This window comes from Triticum urartu, chromosome 1 (genome assembly GCF_003073215.2).
Source record: "Triticum urartu cultivar G1812 chromosome 1, Tu2.1, whole genome shotgun sequence".
Classification (NCBI taxonomy): domain Eukaryota; kingdom Viridiplantae; phylum Streptophyta; class Magnoliopsida; order Poales; family Poaceae; genus Triticum; species Triticum urartu.
Window position 1 is genome coordinate 544,198,565 of NC_053022.1, and position 22,922 is coordinate 544,221,486.

The window sequence follows — 22,922 nt, forward strand, 5'->3', positions numbered from 1 at the left end:
CTGTGGCCATAGACTTGTTTGTCTAAAATGCTAGCTCAGTTTATAAAAACTATAGGTGGTGAAAGAAAATAATTTTTTTTTTGAAATCTCGAACGTGGTTTTCTTTTTCACAATGGTAAATATATTTACAAAAACTAACATTTTCAAAAATTTCTCACAAACTTCGAAACTATGAACAACTTTCTTAAAAAGGCACAAAATCAAAAATGAAAACATTTTTCGAAACTATGAACAACTTTCTTAAAATGCGAACATTTAAAAAAACAGGAGCAAAATTGACAAACTCTAACAATTTCCGAAATATGAATATTTTTTCAAAACGTGAATATTTAATGAAATTCTCCCAATTTTATTTCAAACTGTGAACAAATTATGAAAACATGATTTTTTGAATTGTGAACAAACTATGAAAACATGAACATTTTACTTTAAAAATGATAATGAATAATTTTGGCAAAATACGGACATTTTATGTAATTTTCGGAACATTTTTACAATTTGTGGACAAATATTGGAAACATGGGTTTTTTGAGTTGTGAACAATTTTTTAAACAGGAAAATTTTATGAAATCGGTGATTTTTTCTGAATTTGTAAACAAATTTAAAAATGCTAAGATTTTTAGAAATTTGGAGCTTTTTTGAATTTTAGATTTTTTAAAGAAGTGAACAAATTTTTAAATACTCAATCTCTTTGGAATTTCTGAACAAAATTTGAATACATTAACAAAATCTGTAAAAATGAACAAATTTCAAGAAACCCAAACTTTTTAAAAATACAGAACATTTGGCGAAAAAGAAGAAACTTGAAAAATGAAATTGAAAGAAATTATAAAGAAAAGACAAAACAAAAATGGAAACAGAAAAAAGAAAAACGAGAAAAAACGAAAAAGGGAAAACGAGAAAAAACAAAAAACAAAAAACGAAAAATAGAAAGCAGAGATTATTTAGAAATTAAAAAATGGTTCAGGAACCTTTTGAAGGGTTCCCAAAACCAGTAACAGCCGGCTGGAAATCCTCTAGAAGGTTTCCAAAACTAGAATGTACCTAAATTACATATGAGCCGGCCCAAATATCTTTATTCTTAATGGAGCAGTTGGTGAATCGTCTGCACGGTTTATTTGCACTGGTTTATTTGCGCTGGTTTATTTTTGCTGGTTTTTTCGTCTCTCCTCCCACCCTGGTCCATCGGTTTATTTTTCTCTCCACTCTTTATTACAACCAGAACTTTTCTAAGGTATAACAAATCACGGATCTAACTTTCTTAAATTATGCAAATCAATCTATTCCTTTTATTGGTTCAATTTGTCTTAGGAAACAAATAATAAATTTTCAGAAAACAAATGATATATTTTAATTTAACTTTCCTAACTTATCTAAATCAATCGATTTCTCTCGTTAGTGAAATTTGTTTTAGGAAATAAATAACAGACACGTCACAAACTTTCCTCCTAATAAATAGTTTCTTAACATTTGCAAAATTTCCTAATCAGACACGTTACAAACGGGCAGGTACTGATATTACGTTACCAAACAATAAAACCCCATTTGCATAGAAATCAGTTCAAAATTCTAACTTCCCTAAATTTTTAACTTTCCTTGATAACAACCAATCTCTACTCCTAATGAAGCAGTTGGTAGTCTCCGCCGGTCAATTTTCGTCCCACCTACCATGTTTTTTTCGTCCCACCTTCGCTGGTTTTTTTGTAGATTTTTTTTCGTCCCCTCCCCCACTTCATCGGTTTACGAGTTGGTTGAATAGTCCCATCACTTTCGTCTGGTTTTTCTTTGTCCCACCACCAATCACCTTACCATACTGGTTTCTTATCTATCGGTTTATTTGTTTCTTTACTCTTTTATTGCAAATCAGCACTTTCCTAACATACAAAAGATCACGGATCTAATTTTTCCAATTTATCTAAATCAACTGATCCTTTCATTAATGCAATTTGTTTTAGGAAACAAATAACAGATTTTCAAAAAACAAATAATCTCTACCCAGTCTGCGGTTGTGATGGTCGGCCGGTAGTCGTTTCATTTCGTACGCTCGATCGGTCTCACCTCTATTCACGTACAGTAAAAGGAAAGAGATCGTGCACGATAAAAGGAAAGAGAAGGAAACTTCCTCGCTTGCCGCTTGCAATTTTCTTTCTACCAAATTAACGATGCATCCACGCTAAAGAAAACCGATGCAGCCTCCTCAAAGGAAAAACAAACAGCCCACCAACTCCGGAGTCCCGAGCGAGGGTCCCCTGCTCGTGCGCACGCCGCCGCGGATCCGGCTTGCCTGCTCCCTCGCCATGCTCCCATCTGTGCTCCCACTCCATCCTACGGCTGTCTTTTTCTTTCTAATTTTATCATTCCCCCCTGATTTTAAGGAGGTGGGGTCGGGCCTTATCTTGTTCCAATTAAATCATCCCACCTATGCGGGAGCACGGATGGGAGCATGTTGGGGGAGCAGGCAAGTCTCGTCCCGCCGCCGCCGTCCTTCCGTTCGAAAGCCCCACGGATGTCTCACCCCACGCCCGACCCCCACTCCGGGTTTTTTCGTACCCAGCCGCCAGTGATCGGAGTCGCTTCTCTCCTCCATCCGGTGGATCGGCTCCACCCTCCCCAGAATCCCCATTCCCTTCGCTGCCTCCTGCTCCAACACCGATGTCCTGACGCCGCCGTCTCCTGGTAGGCCTACACGCCCACATGCCCAGCAACTACCGAGGTCGATGATGGAGCAGCCCCGAGACCCTCCTTGTGTTGCAGTGGGAGCGGAAGAGGCAACGCACGCCCAGAGAATCTGCTGAGAAGACGATGTCGCCGCCGACCTTGAGGTACAGGTCTGTCTCCATGAGCTCGAGGAAGCCATGGCCGATGCATCCAACCACGGATGCCGCACCTTCGTGGCTGCCACCCTCCCTCGCCGCCCTACACAACCTACTCCTCGGTCACCTCATTGCCACCGGCGGCTTCAGTATGTCGTGATCGACCATGAATCTTCTTATTGTTCGATTTTGAGATTCAATCAGTTAGGATTTCATTTGGTTCCTTATCCCCTTTTGCAGGTTTTGTGAACTCCATTTGCAGAGGGAGCTTAAGTGCAATTTCATTTCAGGAAGAGTTGGCACATATGTCTCCTTTTAGTCTGATACTTCAGACTTCAGTACACATCAATATTTCTCCGTTTTTAAGCTATGCTACAAATGCTTAAGTACAGCTTCAGGTTTCAGTTACATTTTATACACATTGCCATGTTCTAAACTTCTGATCCATGGAGACATAGTATGTTTTCTACAAAAATAAATCATCGTAACCTAATCTCATGCAACTTGATGTACTATGCTTTGTTGTACTGAGAAGCTGCAAAGCCTAAGCCTCATGTAAATATAGGAGGGCATCTCTGAAGCGATGGGGTGAATGATCTACATAATTTTTGGGATGCCGTAAATCTAAATCTTACCTCTCCCTCAGCCATTCGCGATCTGGCACCCCCCTGCATATATAGATAAGTACATGGTGTTTACCATAATTTACTTTTGCCTTCATAGTAGTCTTCTTAAATGTTACTGTTGAGTATCTCATTTCCAGCATATTAGTAGAGGAGCCTGCAAGTTTGGATAGTTATGTTTGTTGATGGGATTCATTGTGCTGGTTAAAGTCGTAATATATCAGCAGGTATGGCATGAGATTCATTGTTCTGGTTAGATGAGAGTAAATCATGGGACACATTTCACCGTATTGGATTATTTTATTTAGAATTCCTTAGTCAGGTACATTCTTTCTCTTAACACATCTCCCTCTACATGTTTTATATATTTACAACTTCCAATTTAATAGCAGATCTCAATACTTGCTTGCATGGTGTAAGAATGAAGAAGTATGTTTTATTTTGGCTCCTAGCTGTAGTCTACAACTGGGTGTTCCAAGAATTTGTTTTGGCATGGTCTTCTTTGCTACCTCTTCATGTGCGACCCTCCTTATTTGTTGGTTGATTTTCTATGCAAGAATCTTGCCTGATGGTCGAAAATATATGGTCACATATTTGCTCCAGGGATTTAATTTTAGTCAGAGCTGATTGACAAATGATCAGCCAATTAGTATAATTTTCTAGCTTAATACATGTCACGTAAGTATGTTTTCCTTAATGTGATATGCAATGTAAATTTTGTGGGTCTCTCAGTTGCTATGAGCCTAATATAGTTAACCGGAAAGCATGATTCTGATGGAAATGCAAAAGAAACAGAACCTGAAATAATAGTTAATTGGATTGCATGATTCCAATGGAAATGCAAAAGAAACAAACCTGGAATAGTAGTTAATTGGATAGCATGATTCCGATGGAAATGCAAAAGAAACATATTTTTACTATTATTGTACAACATATTTTTATTTTATTATTTTACTGCTTAAAAAGAAAGTAAATCAAGACCTTGAGGAATGCTAAAAATATATATGTAAATGAGGAAAGGAGAGCCGAAGTTCAAGGCATGTTCAGCTCCAATGACTTGCTCTCAATGAATTGTTAGTCCTCTGAATATTTTTATTCCTCTGATCTCAAACATCGTCTACACAAGAGTCTAAGCTTCGTCTGCCACCGCTCTTCAGTTCACGCTGTTGATGTTGTGAGGACTGGCAGCTCTTCAGTTCATGCCGCCAATGTTGTGAGGACTGGTAGGACTTCAATGGGCATGGAGGATGCAACCTAGGGCGAGGGCATCAGTGCGTTAAGTTGGCGGGGCTGCGTTGGTGGGGGGCGGCAATGGCGGCAGCACCGCCGATGTCCACCAGAATCTCTAGCCGCAACAGATCGAAGAACAACTTGGGGATGTCGTGCAGCTCCTGCGTGTAGTAGATAAATCACCGCCCAGATAAATCACCGGGACACTATACCAAGGGTCGTTCATTGGGCCAGGATAAAAAATCTCGAGGGTGCCTCAAGTGCGACTCTAGCTATTGAAAGTCAACGAACCTGACTACTTCCGGAGTTTGATAAGGATTTACAGTGAGTTCTCATAGTGGTTTATGTGCATGATGGGATGCTGGTACTGCTGTTCTACTTTACTGCAGTTGTTATTAAGCAGATTTTGTCAAAGCAATTGCTATGTGTATGCCATTTTCTTGTTCTAGACGTGGCTGCTTTCCATGTTGTAGACATGGATATGATGATTGGTCGATGAATCAATTGATTTCTAATACCAACAATTGTGTTTCTGGCTATTCTAATACTGACAGTTTTGTTTCATTGTCCAGCGTTGAAACTATTCATATGGTGATGGATGCAGCATAACCATCAGTTGAAGTAGATAATCTTCAAGGCTGTTTACCATTATCCAGTTGGTTTATTCGAATTTAGGTTTGTAGTAATTTATTCAACATCTAGGTTTGTAGTGTTAACACTGATTTACTTAGTTTCAAATTAGTACATTTCATATGTATAAAGGCATAAACATCTCTCATTTCTAAATAAGTTGTAGATGATTTCCTAGCTTTAAGTATATAGGAAACACACATTATATTCAATTCACTTGTTAGCACATGTGGCAATTAATTTGGATAGGACCAGTTAAAGTACATCTCATTCAACGGCGTTTTTTGTCGTGTGTTTTAAGTTTTTATTATTAGTAGCATGGGTTTCTATAGCTAGCCCAATGATGACCCCCACTTTAACCGACATGTTGTCAAGCTCAAGGCTACCAGTGAACATCCATATATAGCTCATCGATTCATTTTCAGATCACTAGCCCTATTGTCATCGCATCATTTTCATGATTGTCAAATGCCTAATCGATGCTCTAATTAATTCATTGCCTTCAGTTCGTGTAGCATGTTGGTAACATAATTTGGTCCATTTCATGAATGATGTGAACTAACAGAGTAGCCATAGTACCAAACTATGTGTAGCAGGGTGTAGGGAGTTTGTCGATTTTATATATGCTAATCACTGATTGCTACAGTTAGGAAGAATTTTCATCAACCACCAAAGATTGACACGTTGATAAACCATGTTTTTTTCTTTGAGATTCACCGGGGGGGAGTTTCCCACCTGAATATATTACTTCAAAGTGGCCAGAAAGCCAGAGTTGGGTTATCCAGTTTATAGGAAAACCGGATCCGAAAACCTTAACAATACCCCGTTTTATAAGGGAAACCGGGCGAAAAACCGTACAAGGCACGGCCTAGCTGGCAGACATAAGACCATCATCATGAGGAGACACAAGATGTGGATGTAGGGGTGTCGTCGAGAGATCACAATACCAGGACTTTGCAAACAGCCCAAACGCATCGGCGGCATACCGGCCCCATGGCACAACTTAGGAGCATCCACCAATCAACGAGTGTCATCCCAGAACACGAACCTTGACTGGGGCTCCGCCACAGAAAAAGGAATCGAATAGCAGTTGAGAGGCCATCTTGCGCCATCCTGAGCAAAGATTGAAGTCCGAGACAACACCAAAGAGCACCAAGCTCGCCGCAAACACCAACGGTAACCCATGAGAAGGGTCTTGGAGGCAACCCATTACCAAAACTGGAGACCGCACGAGAACACCACCGTAGACGAAGAGCTCCAATCAACCGAGACCATCCATGATGCCTCAAAGCTATTGGTGCAGCCGAAAGGCAACGAGCGACCGAGTCCACACCAGGACGAAGAGTCACACGCAGCCGAGTCTACATCACAACAGCGGCACCGCCGGCGAAGCCGAAGGGCATCAAGGAGCCGAGTCTACACCCGGATCGCTTCTCCAAGCACACCAGCGCAAGCTGGCCGCACCACCACCACCGTCCAACCCGCAGTGAGCAGCCACCACACAATCCACCAAGCTGATGCCTTCAGGAAGGAATGCGACGCGAAATGCGCCGCCATTAGCCGTTCCAGACGGACCAGGAACATGGTTTTCCCCAGGAGCCTCGAAGGGGAAGTCATCATGACAACGATGCCTCCAAGGAGGTAAGCAGCACCCGAGGGCATCACCATCGCCGACTCCGGCAGGAGCAGTGGCTTTCACCCAAGTGAGTAGACCACCTCCGAGGAGCACCGGTAGACTACGAATCGCTGCTCCCTGCACCACCACAGCAAGAGTCATTCAGCCCGCTGCCGCACGTGACCAAATTCGGTCCACCGCAGTCAACCGCACCTCACGGAGACCACCGGCAGCCAACCACCAGAACAAGGCGACAGATCCATCAATGGCCTTCCAGACGCACAGCCACCGGACGCAACGCAAGCCACCGTGCTCTACCAAGCACCATGCCGACAGGAACGGAGGACCGCTGCCCGAAGGCAAGAACCATCGTGGTTCCGAGCCGCGGCCAAGCAACAAAAACACCAGCGCGCCCCATGCACGCCAGCACAGCCGCCGGAGACCGGATCTGCATCACTCGCAGCTGGGGCGCTCTTCGGCCGCGCCCCTCGACGCCCTTGGTCGCAAGCCGCCACCACCAACAGCAGCAGCACCGCTGCACCTCCATGCGCCGGAACCGGCCACCGGCGCACCGGCCGAGCTCCACGCCACCCCTGCACGCACATGCTGTAGGCCCTGCACGGCCCAGATCAGGCCCGTAGCACCGTCGCGCGCACCCCGCGCTGATGCGCGCAACAATGGTTCTATTATTTTTCCAGTGCAAAACACAACAGGTTTACTTGGTGCTGCTCCACATACTGAACAAAAGACACAGTGGATTGTATATTTTGATGCAAATATATCAGGGACTTCAAGATATAATCTTCAGCATGTGTTGCAAGTTGGTTCTTTTTGCTTTGAGGTTCCACCGATTGAACCGAAGAAGGACCTGGTGACACCCAACTTCCGGACTCCTCCAGGATGAACAAGGCTTTTCTCGTTTGGTGATCCAGACGGTTAACAGAAGTCCAAAGCGTGCAAACGTCCTTCCCTTTTATTTTAAAACTAGACCATGATGGCGCGCGTTGCTGCGCCCTTTCATTTGTAAGTTTAGATGATTATGATTTCTATTAAGTATACGAGGTAAAAAAGATAGAAGTATTTGTAACTTAGGAATTTCAGGAATTTCCAAATTGATAGAGATTGCATGTAAATGTATCATTTCTGCAGAAAATGTCAAAAAATTTTGGTTAGCATACGGACAGCAAAAGATTTAATATACTCCTACTGTAACAAAATATAAGATGTTTTTTGACAATTATGGCAGTGTAAAAAAGAATAATTATATTAAATTACGGAGGGAGTGTATTATAGATTTTTCGCCATGCACATCCATATTTAATCTCAGATTGATATAATGGCTCAGTCTCACGAAGGTGCTCATAGGGATAGGGTTTGCGTTGTGGTTTTTCCATTGGGGAATGAGTGTATATTGCGTATATATGGAGCGCCATCTAGTATAGTGTTCTGATAAAAACATATACAAGAGTCAACTTAAAGCCGGTTTGTTATTTGCAAGGTCCATCATGCCTCTCTTAAAACAATAGACTACAGAAATTTAGCAGTTAACAAAATATTCATCCAATCAAAGCTTTTTAGAATCATAGTAATCAACCATAATTTTATTGTGAGGTCACATTTATGAGCTATCTTCCATGCAAATTAAGAAATTAACACAGAGAAGTCCTATTATGAGCCCGAGCTGAGATGGTCTCATTATCCTTCCCGTCCAAGCGCTTCCAGATTTGCATTGCACCAGGTATACGGCAGTGTATTCGAAATAATATATGCATGGCGTGGCCCACCTACTGACCAGCATTAATGTGACGTCTCCGCTACCCGTTTGCCGGCTTGGACGCTTCTTAACGATACAGGCCGTTACCCTACCGTTCTGAACCAACGGACGCCGTCTTCATCGGCCCATTTACTCCCACCTGTTCTTGCTTGTACACATTGGCAAACTCTGGAAGTGTCAAGTGCGGTGTACACAAATAATTCCTCTGCACCCAAATTCCAAATTCAGTAACTCCCAGTTCTGCAGGCATGAAAAACAGTTTCACTTCACAAATGTGTTCCATGCAGACATCGCAAAAGCAGATCCAAAATTGGGCAGGACAAACAATCTTTCAGTATCCACAGACCGACCTGTGCACCTCATTCACCTCTCAGATTGCCCAACACACAAGAGATCATGAAAACAAACCACATAAGCATTCCCTTGGAGAGTACATGCATAGGAAGCTCTCAACGGTGCAACAAACAGCAGATCAATACAACACCAAAACAATACATGTGAAATGGATCATCGTCAGTTACGACTCTAAAAAACTGTATCTCGAATTACATAAATGAACAGTTCAGATCCGCACTCACAACTTTCCCTTCTCTGCCAGTCCAAATCACATTCAGCACCTCTGCATACATTCTGATGTGTCAATACGAGAATTGGATTCCCTATACATTTGATCCTTATGATAATGGGGCCAGTGTGCTGGCAGTAGGCTTCCTTTGTCCCCACCCTCTCACCTATAATGTTTGACTGGGAATCTGATTCACACGGGATTAAAATCGATGGCTTACATTTCCAGGGAATAGGACAGTCATTGATAAAACTGAACAAAGTTTCAAACCATACGGGGACACATTTCATTGTACTCACCAAGCATCCGCAGACGATTATCCTGCATGCAACACGGCCTCTCTACACTTCAATCTGCTCTTCCAATACCTTATGCCAAAATCTTCTCCCATGAATATATGTTTTCAAAATTGTACGCCTCTCGAGGGAGTCGAAACTTGTATCTACTGTGGTACAATCACATTCTCTGTAGGGTTCTATGCAAAAACCCCTCATGGCTTTTAGCAGTCACGCGCGACAGGCCACAGTGTCCTGCAAGGCTGTGCTGCAACTATTGATTTGTTCAGAAACAAAAGGCAGTCACGTGCGACCGGGCAAGTGTCTTTACCCTGCAAGCCAAACTGTGTTTTTTTTGGGGAAGGCAATAGGCTTATATTACTTGGACCAAACAACCAGCAAGTTCATGCCTGTATACAATTGTCAGAGATGCCGGACCTAGTAGAACCGCGCACACTCCGGCAAGGAGCTAAGAAGCATGTTTGGCCAGTTAAATGTGCAGCTAAATTTAACTCAGGCCTACAAAAGCTGAACTTGGAAAATAAATAAAAAAAAACCACTGAGCTCTTGGATTTCAAGGGAGAATAGGTTAGAACAGAAGCACGATTCTTTCTGTGGCTTTTCCAATATCTCAATCAAAACCCTCACAAATCTGTTTTCAGGTGAAACATTTGTTTAATAAATCTTCTAATGGTTTAAACTTTTTACTGTCGAACTATACTAAAAAAATCATCATTTTGACAGAATAAAAACATGACTTCAACGAAATAGGCATTCATAATGTACATGAACAATACTTACTGGAACATTCGAGGACTTTCATGGGGATATAAAGCTACTTTTGGTCATCCATCAAGCGGAGCCGAAAGAGAACAGAGATGGCTTCAAAAGTCAAATCCTTTGACAAGAAGGTGCTCAAAGGATTCTTCCTGAAACTTGTTGCTATCATTGGGACGCCTCTCCACCCTTTAGTAAAAAAAAAATATGCATATATATGCAGAGTAAGAAGATGGATTTTGTTCATCGATCTTACTATAAGCAATCATCAACATACAAAACAAAGGCAAATAATAGCATTGATTTTTTCTATCACAGGGAGCAAATCAGCCTACCAACACAGGCACATATCTATGAAATTTTCCAAAATGCATACACCAAACATACTACAAACCACCAGTAACATTAATTAGTATTTCCTTACTGCCAGAGATCAAACCAGCCTGAAAACATAGGCTCTCGTATAGGTAAAAATTATCTAATACAGGGAGCCAAACCAGTCTGCAATCACCCAGTACATAAATCAGGAAAATTCTTTTCACTACAGAGAGTAATAGCCTGCATCCGTACTTTCAGAGACTACAGCGCCTGAAATTTGTGAATGCAGAGAACAAATCCAGGTGCAAAACACCAGCACATACAGCAAGAAATTTATTAATGCAGACAGGCAACCCGCACTTGCTCTAACTGCATGATATATTCAGTTATTTCTTACTTCATTCTAAAGTCACAGAATATATCGGATGAAGGCAAAGTTTCTACTTCACCAACCTTTTTTTCCACCCCGGTGCTTGGGGATTCATTCTTCCCCGTCGACAGCTCCGACCTTTGGTGGCGAGCTCTTCCCTTTCTGTTCGCCCGCCGCTTCCCTTTTCCAAGAAGATTTGTGCTTCGCCACTGTCCACCCGCCCGTTGCGCACTGCCTCCCGCTCCGCCTGCAATGCCACTTGCAGATCCTCCACATGGCAGAGACATTGACAACCACAGAACCGGCCTCCCCTACCTCCTCAGCAGACTAAAATCTGAATTCTTGCAACAAATCCATCTCTGGATCAGCTAACAAGAGGCTACAAAAATGGGAAGGCAGCATCCCTGGAAAAAGCAAAGATTCCACGCACCTGCTAATAGTTTTGCACAGAAACTCCATGGCGGCTCGCCGGCGACGCCAGTTGCCTCCGTGTCCCGGGTCTTTCAGCTTCAAATGACCACACGCCGTAGCCGAGAAGAATCTCGGTCCTGGCCTCAATTCGTTTTTTTGCTGCCATCACTTACACCGGAAAGCAATTTCCTGGTTCCACGGGAATCAGACGGGGACGCGGGCTTCTGATCCACATGGCTCACTCACGCACGAGACCGACGGCCGTTCCGCACCATCCTCAGATCCGTCAAACCTACCCGCAGTAATGGCCCACCACCCAGCGCTGCCGCATTCGTATATTTCCGCTACAGCGCTTGATTTTTCTCGCGAACCGCCTGCACGGCGTATAGAACTCTGGCACAGAATCCACGAGCGCTTAACTTGACGACCGTAAGATAACGAGCTCATTTGAGCTCGAGCGCAATTAGTCCGCGTCCATTAACACAAGTTGAAAATTGGAATAGGCTCTTCGTTCTGAATGGAAATCCAAGTCGTTTGCTTTTAGAACATAATTATATCTTGATACCATCCATGTATTCTTGGAGTGCCAGTAGAAAAAAAATGCTTCCTAAAATCCAAATGGCCCAATTGATTTTGTATCATATACAAGTGGTAGGATCAAGTGACCACCAAACTGCCAACCACTACAGGATATCCAATTATCCCATACCGAATATCAAGTTCCAAGTGAGGAATTGGAAGTTTAATAATGGTACTCTATCTATTTTTTTTTTTTTTCAGAACATATCATCTGAGACAAAGAAATTGTGAAAAGAATGATTAACTGCTAACGAACTGCCGTACATTTTTTTTTGAAAAAAAAAAGAACTGTTGTAGAGAAACCACAGATGCACTCACTCAAATTATGGAGCCAGCTCATCTTCACCGTTAAAATTTTTAAGCTCTTTATAGTTTATTAAACATATCAAATTAATGCAATACCTGCAGGAAAGGGCAAACTGGAATTAACCCTTCGGAACATGAATGGGGAAATGATGTCGTAAATTATTTCCCATATATATAAATAGCATTAACTCGTTCCTTTACTCTGCGGTTTTTCTTTTCCCTTGCTCTGCTAGCTGGGCCTTATACTCAGTTTCTGATTGAAGAATTTTCAGTTTTGAGAATCAATGCATATATATACAATCCAAAATAGCATTAAGAAGAAAACATTCATACCTTCACCCTTACCATTCCTACCAAGTGAGAACATCCGGCCAAATTGTCAGACCTTGAAAAATTATAGAATTAAAATGACCCTTAGGGGTGAAACTAACATGAATTGATTTGTGTAAAGAAAATACATTCAACTCCCATCTGCGCCGTCCTCACGTTGTAGTAAACCACCTAGGCACCTATGAAAAAGGCAATCATCTCCGTCGTTTCTATCTCTGTGTATACACCGTTGCCATAGTGCTAGTGTTTCGAGGCTTGTGGTCGTTATCCTTCCCGAATCCACCTTGCCCCCATAGGCCACCATGGCTGATTGGTTGAACAAAAATGCTGCACTTACTGGCATAAGAGGGAGGGACTTGCCTTGTGTGTACCATCTTTTCATGCGTTTGCCTTCTGAAGCGAGCACGATGGTAACTGGCAAGGATGGAAGGGGGGCTATATAGGAGATTGCAATCGCATGAAGGGAAGCCAGCGTGAAACTCCCACCCAACACCAGGAAAGAGGAGTTTGCGGAGAAGACGGGGTGGTGGGCTCTAGGGTACGGAGGAGAGATAAATAGGCTCGTCAAGGGAGGAGGAGGTGGAAGGGCAGTAACGTACGCCGCGGCACCTCCACGGACATTAAACGCAACACCGCGGCGCTTGAAGCATCGTTGCCTCGCTCGCTCGTTCGATGAAGCCTCTTCATCTCCGTGTAACCTTGGCATCCGAGCGAGTTTTTTTTAACCTTGGCCTCCGAACGAGGAGGCCAGTGCCGGTGTTTATTTCCATGGGCAAATGCACCTTTGGTCACACACCACAGTCCATTTGGCCCAAAACCACAGGAGGCATCCGAAATTGTTTATAGAGCAGCGGCCCAGTCCCATTAGGCGCTCGGTGCTGAATGTACAAATCCAGTACGAGGGATTTAACGGCCACGAACATCCAAAGCGCAAATCCAACGGTTCGCAACATTAATGGCCTGAGAGGGCTCGATTAATGCGCAGCTTTAATGTTTCTAAATATAATAAGGCTTATGTGATCAACGTGGCCGGATTTATTAATTAGATTTTAATTAAAAGAGTACTACTTAGGATAGAGGTTCACGGACAAGTTTGTTACTAGCTAGCTTTCTTTGAGATGTAAAAGGAGAGGATTTAGTTTTGTTAGTTTGGGTCAGGTCGGTTAGAGTGTTGGACGCGGTTACGGCTGGTGGGTCACCTATATAAAAGGCAGCGTCGATCTTGTATCAGGTAGTTTTTAAATTGGTTTTTATCAGACGTGAAGAAAATACAGAAAAGCTACCATGTTTGGGTGGCAAAAAATCCTTTGATTTGCCGCTTCGCTGCGAGAGCACGATGGGAGTTGCTAGCGAGATTGATTCTCATCTATCTTGTGCTAGTTCTGTGACTTTGGTTTCTTGCATCTCGTTTGATCCATAGTATTTGTTCGTCTTCATCTTCATCATCTGTTTTCTCGTGTTTTCATTTGCCAAGTACCGTGAAAGATTGGACCGACGAACGACTCGTCATCTAGTTGAGTCTTCATCAAGTGGTATTTAGAGCTAAGGTTGTTCACGGTACTGTGTTGATCAAGATGTCAACCTCGGTCAACAAGGGTGATGAGGTTGCTGCTGATTCTGAGGAAATAGTACGTCCAGTGTATGCGGATGATATTTCGCAAAATATCCGGAATGGTTTTGACCACACATGCAACTACATAAGCAATGTCATGATGCGCTCGGCAAAATGATAGATGTCCTGATCACTCGGTTCGATGGTTTGGCAGACATCATCAATATGCCGGCAACGAATTCTGCACCACCACAAACTGCTCCGGCTGCTCCATTGCGTTATGCACCACCGGCTCGCGATGGACATGCCGGCGTGCATGATCGCCGTTTGGCGGCACAATCTCATGCTGGAGATGATGGCGCCGACGGCGGAGTTGACCAGGTGGGGTACGCGCCACGACCACGACACTATGAGCCTCGTCCCGAGACATCCGTTCGTGGTGGAGTGCACGACCGAGTTGGTCAAGCTGTGCGTGTGCCTTTGGATGATGGAATTGGGCGCATAAAAATTTCAATCCCTTCGTTCTCCGGCAAGTGCGAACCAGAAGGCTATTTGGAGTGGGAGATGCGTATTGATCAAATTTTTGATGCCCATCATTATAGCGAGGAGAAAAAAGTTCAACTTGCTGGAATTGAGTTCACCGGTTACGCGCTAATTTGGTGGAATCAAATATGTCGTTCAAGGCATCGCCCGACGACTTGGCGAGGTATGAAAGAATTCATGAGGCGACGTTTTGTTCCTGAGCACTATAAAAGAGATATGTACAACAAGTTGCAGCTGCTCTCTCAAGGTAATATGAGTGTTGATGAATATTACAAGGAGATGGAATTGCTTATGATACGTACAGGGACAACAGAGGATCCGGAGGCGACTATGGCACGTTTCTTTAACGGGCTAAATATCGAGGTGCAGGATTGTGTTGAGATGGTGGTCTATTACAACATACAAGATCTTGTGCACCAAGCTGTGCGTGCGGAACAACAGATTAAGCGACGCCAAGTCAACATTGTTCCCAGTACCACTTTGAACACATGGCGATGTTTGCAGCATAAGAGTGAGGATGTCGGTCCTAGCTCCAGGACGACAACATCAAATCGCTCTCATGGTTATGTGCAGCAGGATGCTCCAAACTCAGGACTGTCGAGGGTTGATTCTAGTGTGCAGTCGACCACACGTACTAGTGACATAGAGTGTTTTAAGTGTGGAGGAAGAGGACATATGAAGCGTGAATGTCCTAATGAGAAAAGAGTGTTGCTCACAAAAGATGGCTATACATCCGCTAGTGATGAAGAGGTAGTTTCTGACACTTCTAGTGAAAAATATGAAGATGTTGAAAAGGTGACTGTGAGTTTTGAGGCTGCTGAATCATATCCGTCATTGATGGTGCAACGAGTGCAAGAGGATCGCATTGAGGATAAGGGACAACGTTGGAATATTTTTCAGACTCAGTGCAACATCAACAACACCAATTGTAAGTTGATTATAGATGGAGAAAGCTACACCAACACGGTCAGCAAGGGATTGGTGGACGCTTTGGGGTTACCTACATGGAAGCACCCTCAGCCACACCGTGTTGAGTGGATGTATCATACAGGGAAGCTGAAGGTTACTCATAAGGTCCGTGTGAACTTTTCTGTTGGCAATTATACTGATATGGTGATATGTGATGTCTTGCCAATGGATGTATGTCATTTATTGTTGAGGAGGCCGTGGCAATATGATCATGGAGCTGCACATGATGGAAGGTCCAATACTTATTCATTTTATTCATTTTGGTATAATGGAAAACGAAATGTGTTGAGACCGATGTTTGCCAATGCCATCAAGGTAGATGCTAATGTTTCTCCACAACAAAAGATCGCAAAGGCTGCTTTGAAGCCGTCTTTGAAGCCGAGGACGGCTTCGATTCAAGAGGGAGAGGATGATGCGCGCAACAATGATTTTATTATTTTTCCAGTGCAAAACATAACAGGTTTACTTGATGCTGCTCCACATACTGAACAGAAGACATAGTCAATTGTATATTTTGATGCAAATATATCAGGGGCTTCAAGATATAATCTTCAGCATGTGTTGCAAGTTGGTTCTTTTTGCTTTGAGGTTCCACGGATTGAACCGAAGAAGGACCTGGTGACACCCAACTTCCGGACTCCTCTAGGATGAACAAGGCTTTTTCTCGTTTGGTGATCCAGACGGTTAACAGAAGTCCAAAGCATGTAAACGTCCTTTCCTTTTATTTTAAAATATAATAAGGCTTATGTGATCAACGTGGCCGGATTTATTAATTAGATTTTAATTAAAAGAGTACTACTTAGGATAGAGGTTCACGGACAAGTTTGTTACTAGCTAGCTTTCTTTGAGATGTAAAAGGAGAGGATCTAGTTTTGTTAGTTTGGGTCAGGTCGGTTAGAGTGTTGGACGCCGTTACGGCTGGTGGGTCACCTATATAAAAGGCAGCGTCGATCTGTGGTTTTTATCAGACGTGAAGAAAATACAGAAAAGCTACCATGTTTGGGTGGCACAAAATCCTTTGATTTGCCGCGTCGCCACGAGAGCACGACGGGAGTTGCTAGCGAGATTGATTCTCATCTATCTTGTGCTAGTTCTGTGACTTTGGTTTCTTGCATCTCGTTTGATCCATAATATTTGTTCGTCTTCATCTTCATCATCTGTTTTCTTGTGTTTTCGTTTGTCAAGTACCGTGAAAGATTGGACCGACGAACGACTCGCCATCTAGTTGAGTCTTCATCACGCGCCGTGCCCTGCACTGCTGCCACCCCACGCTGCACCGGAGAACCACAAAGCAGGAGCCACATCGCCACAGCCCGTCGGAGCGCCGCCCGAGACCAGCCGCCACCGCGCCACGCAGATCCAGAGCAAGTTAACCACCGGGAGGAGCGCTCTTCCCCGCCCCGAGTGCACGAGGACCAGGTCCCACCGCCGCCGGCCGCCAGCGAGCTTTGCCCGGTGGCGTGCACCGGCGGCGATGAGGGGATGAGGAGGGTGGAAGGGGACCGGCGGCGGTGGATGGGGTTTCCGCCCGAGCCGCCCCTAGGAGGCGACGTGGGGGACTTTTTGGTGATAACCATTGTGCTTTCTTTCTAGAGCTGGTTTTGGGTGTACTATTGTACTATACCTACAGATATGTCTCATAAACAGAACAGTTCTGTCATGATGAGCTGTATATTTGATTGACTTGGAGCTGTCTAAATTGGACTTGAAATTACAGTGTAAAATTTCCATATTGTATATTTTCTTTTGAGCAAGCAAGTTTGCTTCCTTGTTGTCTTTCTGTTCGAGGCACAAGAATAGTGCAAGGTTGCATGTGTGAAATTAATGAAGGCCGTAATCCTATATGGAGGTGCCACTTAAACATCGTGTTGTAAACAAAAGCGCACCAATTTTTACAAGATACAAAACCAAGCAGTAGTGCAGACTTATAGGCTAGAAAATCCATATAACTTGAGAATCTCCAAAGTTTTTCTAGGTCGCCTGTGGTCTAGCAGTTTATTGAATATGATGACTATGCATGTTCATTTATATCCTACGAGACTACATTTTTGGTTGTTGGTTGGAGCTATCACTATGGGTGTTTTACTTTTCATTCAAATAAATTTGTATGGCCACGTAAAACCAATGACAGGTCAACACTTCTCAATATTAGCTTAGTTTAATTATCTCTCTTGACAAAAATTTCAGCGGAAAGCACGTCACAGTTTGCACCCCCTTATTTGCTTTTTACTTAACCTATTGCAACTATACTCTGACACTTGCTAGGTATTGCTTCAGGTTACAATTAACAGAGACATGTAATAACCTATTGCAACTATAGAGTGTGCCTAAGCCAATGATTAGACATCGGCTGTTCGGATCCACCCTTACGTCGTGGCACAAGTCCATTGCGGTAGTTTATTGTTTGGGGATTCAGTTTCATGGTGAGATATGATTTTCTGGATCTGGTTATCGCTGGATTGTGATTTGTTGGTTTGGCAACTAAAGTTCGTTTCTTGTAGCAAGGGGAATCATATTGGTTGAAACCTTGAAGTTGAACATGAAGGGCACAATGTTGATTTCCATTTGGTGTTTCCCTTGTTGAGCACATTAGTAGATGGTCTCTTATTGAATTATGGCAGTGATAGTGTGGTATTGTTGTGTATTTTGTTTTCTTCTTTTAGTAGACCAATTATTTCAGAGCAATTAATTTGGGATGCTACAATACCGATAGACATGTGGCTATCCCTTCATTTTATCAAGGATCATTATTGTTGATAAAAGGACATTTACATATTTACAGGTTGCAACTAGATCATTGACCGTTTAATCTAACACCCATTGGGACAATCATACAAACTAAAGAACCATGAGATAATATGCCTTTTATGATGGTTTACAACAATGCCACCACCTCCTCATTTGGTATGTCATACATAATCTATATGTATGATAACTTTTGTGCATCTTCATACTAGGAATGACTCGTAAACTGAGGCCCGTGGTATGACTGTATTAGTAGAATAATTTTCCAACTTTAGATAATGTAGGAAATTGGAATTTCATTAGAGATGGCTTTATAATAAATTGTACGAGCGAGCGGTTCATATATATTTTTTCATCAAGTCATATCATTTTTTGGTTACGATAGAAGGGTAAATGCATTGGTTGGTTGCTTCAAGAGTTAATAACGAACACGATGGTGTACCAGTCGCATGCCCAACAACAAACATCATATTATTGTTTCGTTGTAATGCACATCATTCAACTATATGTTACAACGTGACAATGGCTCAAGAGACATCAGATCTGCCTTCTTGGCTCAGGGGGTGTCATGGGCAGCGCACGCCTCATCCACCTTGATGGTCGTGGTGGATCGACATGAATACAGGGGGAGGGGATCAGGGCGGTTCTGGGGAAGTCCGATGTGAAGGAGAGAGGGCGAGATGACGAAGGAGAAGTGGGCGTCATCCGGTTTAAAATAGAGGACAAAATAGGAAGGGTGCATCGTGGGGATGGGGCCGTGTATTGGAGATAACATGTTGGATAGTCCAGACAACCACATTTCTCCTCACATATGTGTTGGATTTGGGGAAGCCCTGACTGTTCAGATGATTGGATTTTCAAAAGCATGATGGGCGCCCATTTGATGCCTGAATACGCCCAGACGTACGAGGGAGAAATGAGTGTCGACCTTGGAGGCGACGTTAATCATTTGTTTGATTCATGTATATGTATTGTAGTCCGTAGCAACGCACGGGCATTCTACTAGTCAGTAGGTTGCCTCGCCTATGCATTTCGCCGACTGTTTGACGCAAAACGCGACAAATAGGGTTTTCCGCATAGGAGCTCCCCAGTTGCACAGGGCCTCCGAATTTTAAGGGCCCCAAAATGAAAGACTATTACTAGTCAAAGGATTATAGGTTCTAATGTTTTTTTATGCGCCAGATGAAATGGACTCACCTGAAATCCAGGTGAACCTCACGCGCTCACGTCTCCCTCTCAGTATTCGTCTCATTTTTTCTTCTTCTTAAAAAGAAAGTAAAAGTATTCGTCTCATTTTCACTGAATGTTGCTTAGTAGAGCGATTTGGCCCATGCACTGCAGCGTCATGGTCTCTAATTAGTTTCGAGCAGACTAGTATATTTTTTGTTCTTTCTAATATTTCGTTATTATTTTCTTTTTGGCAAGATGTAAATACTTTTGTGACGATAAAATATCAATTCTTTGAATTTTTTTTGTAGTAACGCAAAAGTTTATACCCCCTTTGTCCCACAATATAAGACGTTTTTGCAAGAGTACAAAATATATAATTGATATTTGTTACATATAGAGCTGATTTTGCACCGGGCCCTAGATTTTAAATCAGACACATGCATAGTTGAACAAGCTCCAAGGATGTAAGTTTTCATTGCAAACCGACCAATCAAGCTAATACAAGTTACAATTAATTGTTCACGTGCTTGAACAAATAATACACCCCTGCAAATCGACATACTACATAGTTAGAACATCTTACATCACTGCGTTTCTCGTTCTCTAGGCAGCCAACACATTAGCATGCATGCACGCGTACGTAGTCGTGCATGCAGACATGTCAGAGATGGATAGATAGATAGATTGATCGATGGATTACAATGTCAGTCCTGAAGAGTCAAGGCTCAAGAGCAGCCAAGCCTAAGCTCAAGATCCAAACCTCCTCCCCCTCCTCCGACCCCCAGCTCCAGGTCCACCACCAACGTAGCCTTGGCCGCCTCCGCGGCCGCCGCGGTGGAGAAGAAGCTGTAGACGGCCGGGGTCGCCGTGGATGTGCCGCCAGAGTCGCCACCGGGGCAATGCGGCGGCGAGAAGTTGAGGTTGGGCACCCAGTCCCTGTGGACAGCAGCAGGGGCTGGAGCTGGAGCCGCGGGGTAGGCGGAGCAGTAGTAGTGGCGGATCCTGGCCCTCTCCCGGCGGTGCACGTTCATGTGCCCCCCGAGCGCCTGCGCTGACCGGAACTCCCTCTTGCAGTAGCCGCACGTGTACGAAGACGACGGCGGCCTCTGCGCCGGCCACGACACGCCGGCGGCGGAGGCGTAGCTCCACGCCGCAGCCGGCCTCAGCAGCAGCACCTGCCGGTGGTGGTCTAGCTGGCCGCGGTCTCCTCCTCTCGCGCTGCTCCTGCTCTCCATCAAAGCTTGCTTAGCTACTGGCTCCGTTTGTTGCGGTGTATGTGTGTGTGTGGAACTGATGCGCCTGGTGTAGGGTGGCTACTGGCTGGTATATATGCTCCTCTCCTGCAGTGGCCACCATGTACACGGTACTTGTTTGTTTTTTCTCCTCGGACTCAACACATGTACCAATGGCTAGCTTGCCACTGTCTCAAGCACAACGCACACACTCACATGTTTGAGTGAATGATGAGTGAGGATGGATGGACAGCCGGAAGTGACCAAGTGCACGCGGAGTCAAAGGTGGAGTAGTGAGGATGGAGAGTGGATAGTGGGTGATGTTGCAGGCGAGATACCCTCGGAACAATGCTCTCCGTTTCGGGGAAGACTATGTGACATGTGTTGGCAATGTGCTGAGCCCACTTTCCCTCAGGACAGGACATCATGCGCACCCAAAGAGCCCCCTATGAGTTGAGGAGACACAAACTACATAAATCGGCATATATTTCCATCGTGTCACTGTAGTATCTAGCTACTGAGTACTGTCTGGTTTGCTTCTAACTTACTCCATGGTATAGCTAAGGTGCTAGCTAGGTACGTAGTAGCTGCAAGCCTACATGTCCAAGGAGGCAAAAAGATAGCGGCTGTACGTGACCGATGCTCCGAAAGCGTACGCGGCCTTTGCCCTCTCTATTCCCTGAGTTTGACTGCATCCCTTTTTTCTTTGATTTTCGTTTTTTCTTTGCGGCAACTGGTTTGGTTTGATCATCACGTCAGTGTCTTAACTCTTACAGACTGAGCACATCCCATCGATCATGTCACACACAATGCATTCAAAGCCCGGCCGAATATTATCCACCTCGTCAACGCAATACATGCATGGGCCATGCATGTCTGCAGCCTCAAGGCATGGCACCCATTGGCCAGCGCTAGACATGTTTGGGCGCTGGTGGCCATGATGGTAACCCAAAGATGATGCAGAGTTTGCCCATGTATAGTTGCATGTACGTCTCCTTTTGAGTTTTTACCTTTGTAAATTGTAATGTGTGACTCAAGTTACCGTAGTATCTTTCTTTTCTGAGATGATACTACTCTTACTCTGTCTCCAAGGGTCACAAGAGAGCTAGCTAGCTAGTACTCCATGCAACTGACGCGTGCATGCAGTTCTCTTTGAAAGGAAAAAAAAAGAGTGAATTACATAAAACCATCACATTGACGTCTAGGTTTGCAGACAGTTCTACGAATTTCTGGTAGAAAACACTGATTCTGGGCTTAATCTTTTGCAGAAAACACGGACCCGTCTGTTTGGGCATTTTAACCTTGATTATCACATGTGGGTCCCCTTTTTTATGACGTGGATTAAGTGTGTAACAGACACGAACTAACGACATTTGACGGCGCCGCTAGGTCATAACCGGCTCCCGGTTTATCCTTTCCCCCTCCATCTTGACATTTCCCCTCTTTCCCCGCGCTCTCCTCTCTCTCTCTCTCTCTCTCTCTCGTCCATGGCGACGGCGAGCCCTGACACCGGCGGAGGAGTGGATGGCACACGCGGCGATGGCGCGAGAGGGTTGCTTGGGGACAGAGATCCAAATCCACCGGAGGAGGTTTGTAGGATCTCTAACCCTAGCCAGGCCCCGTAGAGCAGAGCGTCGTCGCCGCCGCTCGAGTATAGTGCCGTCTACGCTCTGTCCGTGCTGTGTAGGCGACTCCGACGGGGAGCTACCAATGGGCATCTGCGTTCGGCAGTGTGGAGTAAGTTTTATCCCCCTAATTTTCTGTCGATTCTAGGGTTAGGGTTCTAAACTAAATTGGGTATTTAGCTCCGAACGAAACTCTAGGTTTAGGTTTAGGGTTAGGGTTCTAATCCAATTTGGGGATTCTGCCTTGTCAATTTGATGGTAGTGATCATTGATATTGCTTGCCCTGTCAATTAAATGATACAACTATTGTTCTTATTCCTAAGGTGAAGAATCCTCAGTCCATAAAAGAATTCCGTCCTATCAGTCTTTGTAATGTGATTTATAAGATTATCTCTAAGTGCCTGGTCAACAGACTAAGACCTCTGCTAGATGGTATGATTTCTCCTACCCAAAGTGCATTCATCCCTGGA

The 22,922-nt window shown here is 44.0% G+C and overlaps 1 protein-coding gene and 1 long non-coding RNA gene across 2 annotated transcripts; one reads left to right on the forward strand and one right to left on the reverse strand.

The window, feature by feature from the left end:
- Positions 1-17,981: 17,981 nt before the first annotated feature.
- On the forward strand, positions 17,982-18,455 carry LOC125538557. Its single transcript, XR_007296414.1, has 2 exons — positions 17,982-18,103; positions 18,182-18,455. It is a non-coding gene; the product is annotated as an uncharacterized LOC125538557 (long non-coding RNA).
- Positions 18,456-20,043: 1,588 nt separating this feature from the next.
- Positions 20,044-20,891, reverse strand: LOC125538564 (zinc finger protein GIS3-like). The gene has a single exon (XM_048701831.1). The coding sequence runs from the start codon at positions 20,828-20,830 to the stop codon at positions 20,321-20,323; it is 510 nt and encodes a 169-aa protein (XP_048557788.1). The 5' UTR covers positions 20,831-20,891; the 3' UTR covers positions 20,044-20,320.
- Between the last annotated feature and the right edge of the window lie 2,031 nt (positions 20,892-22,922).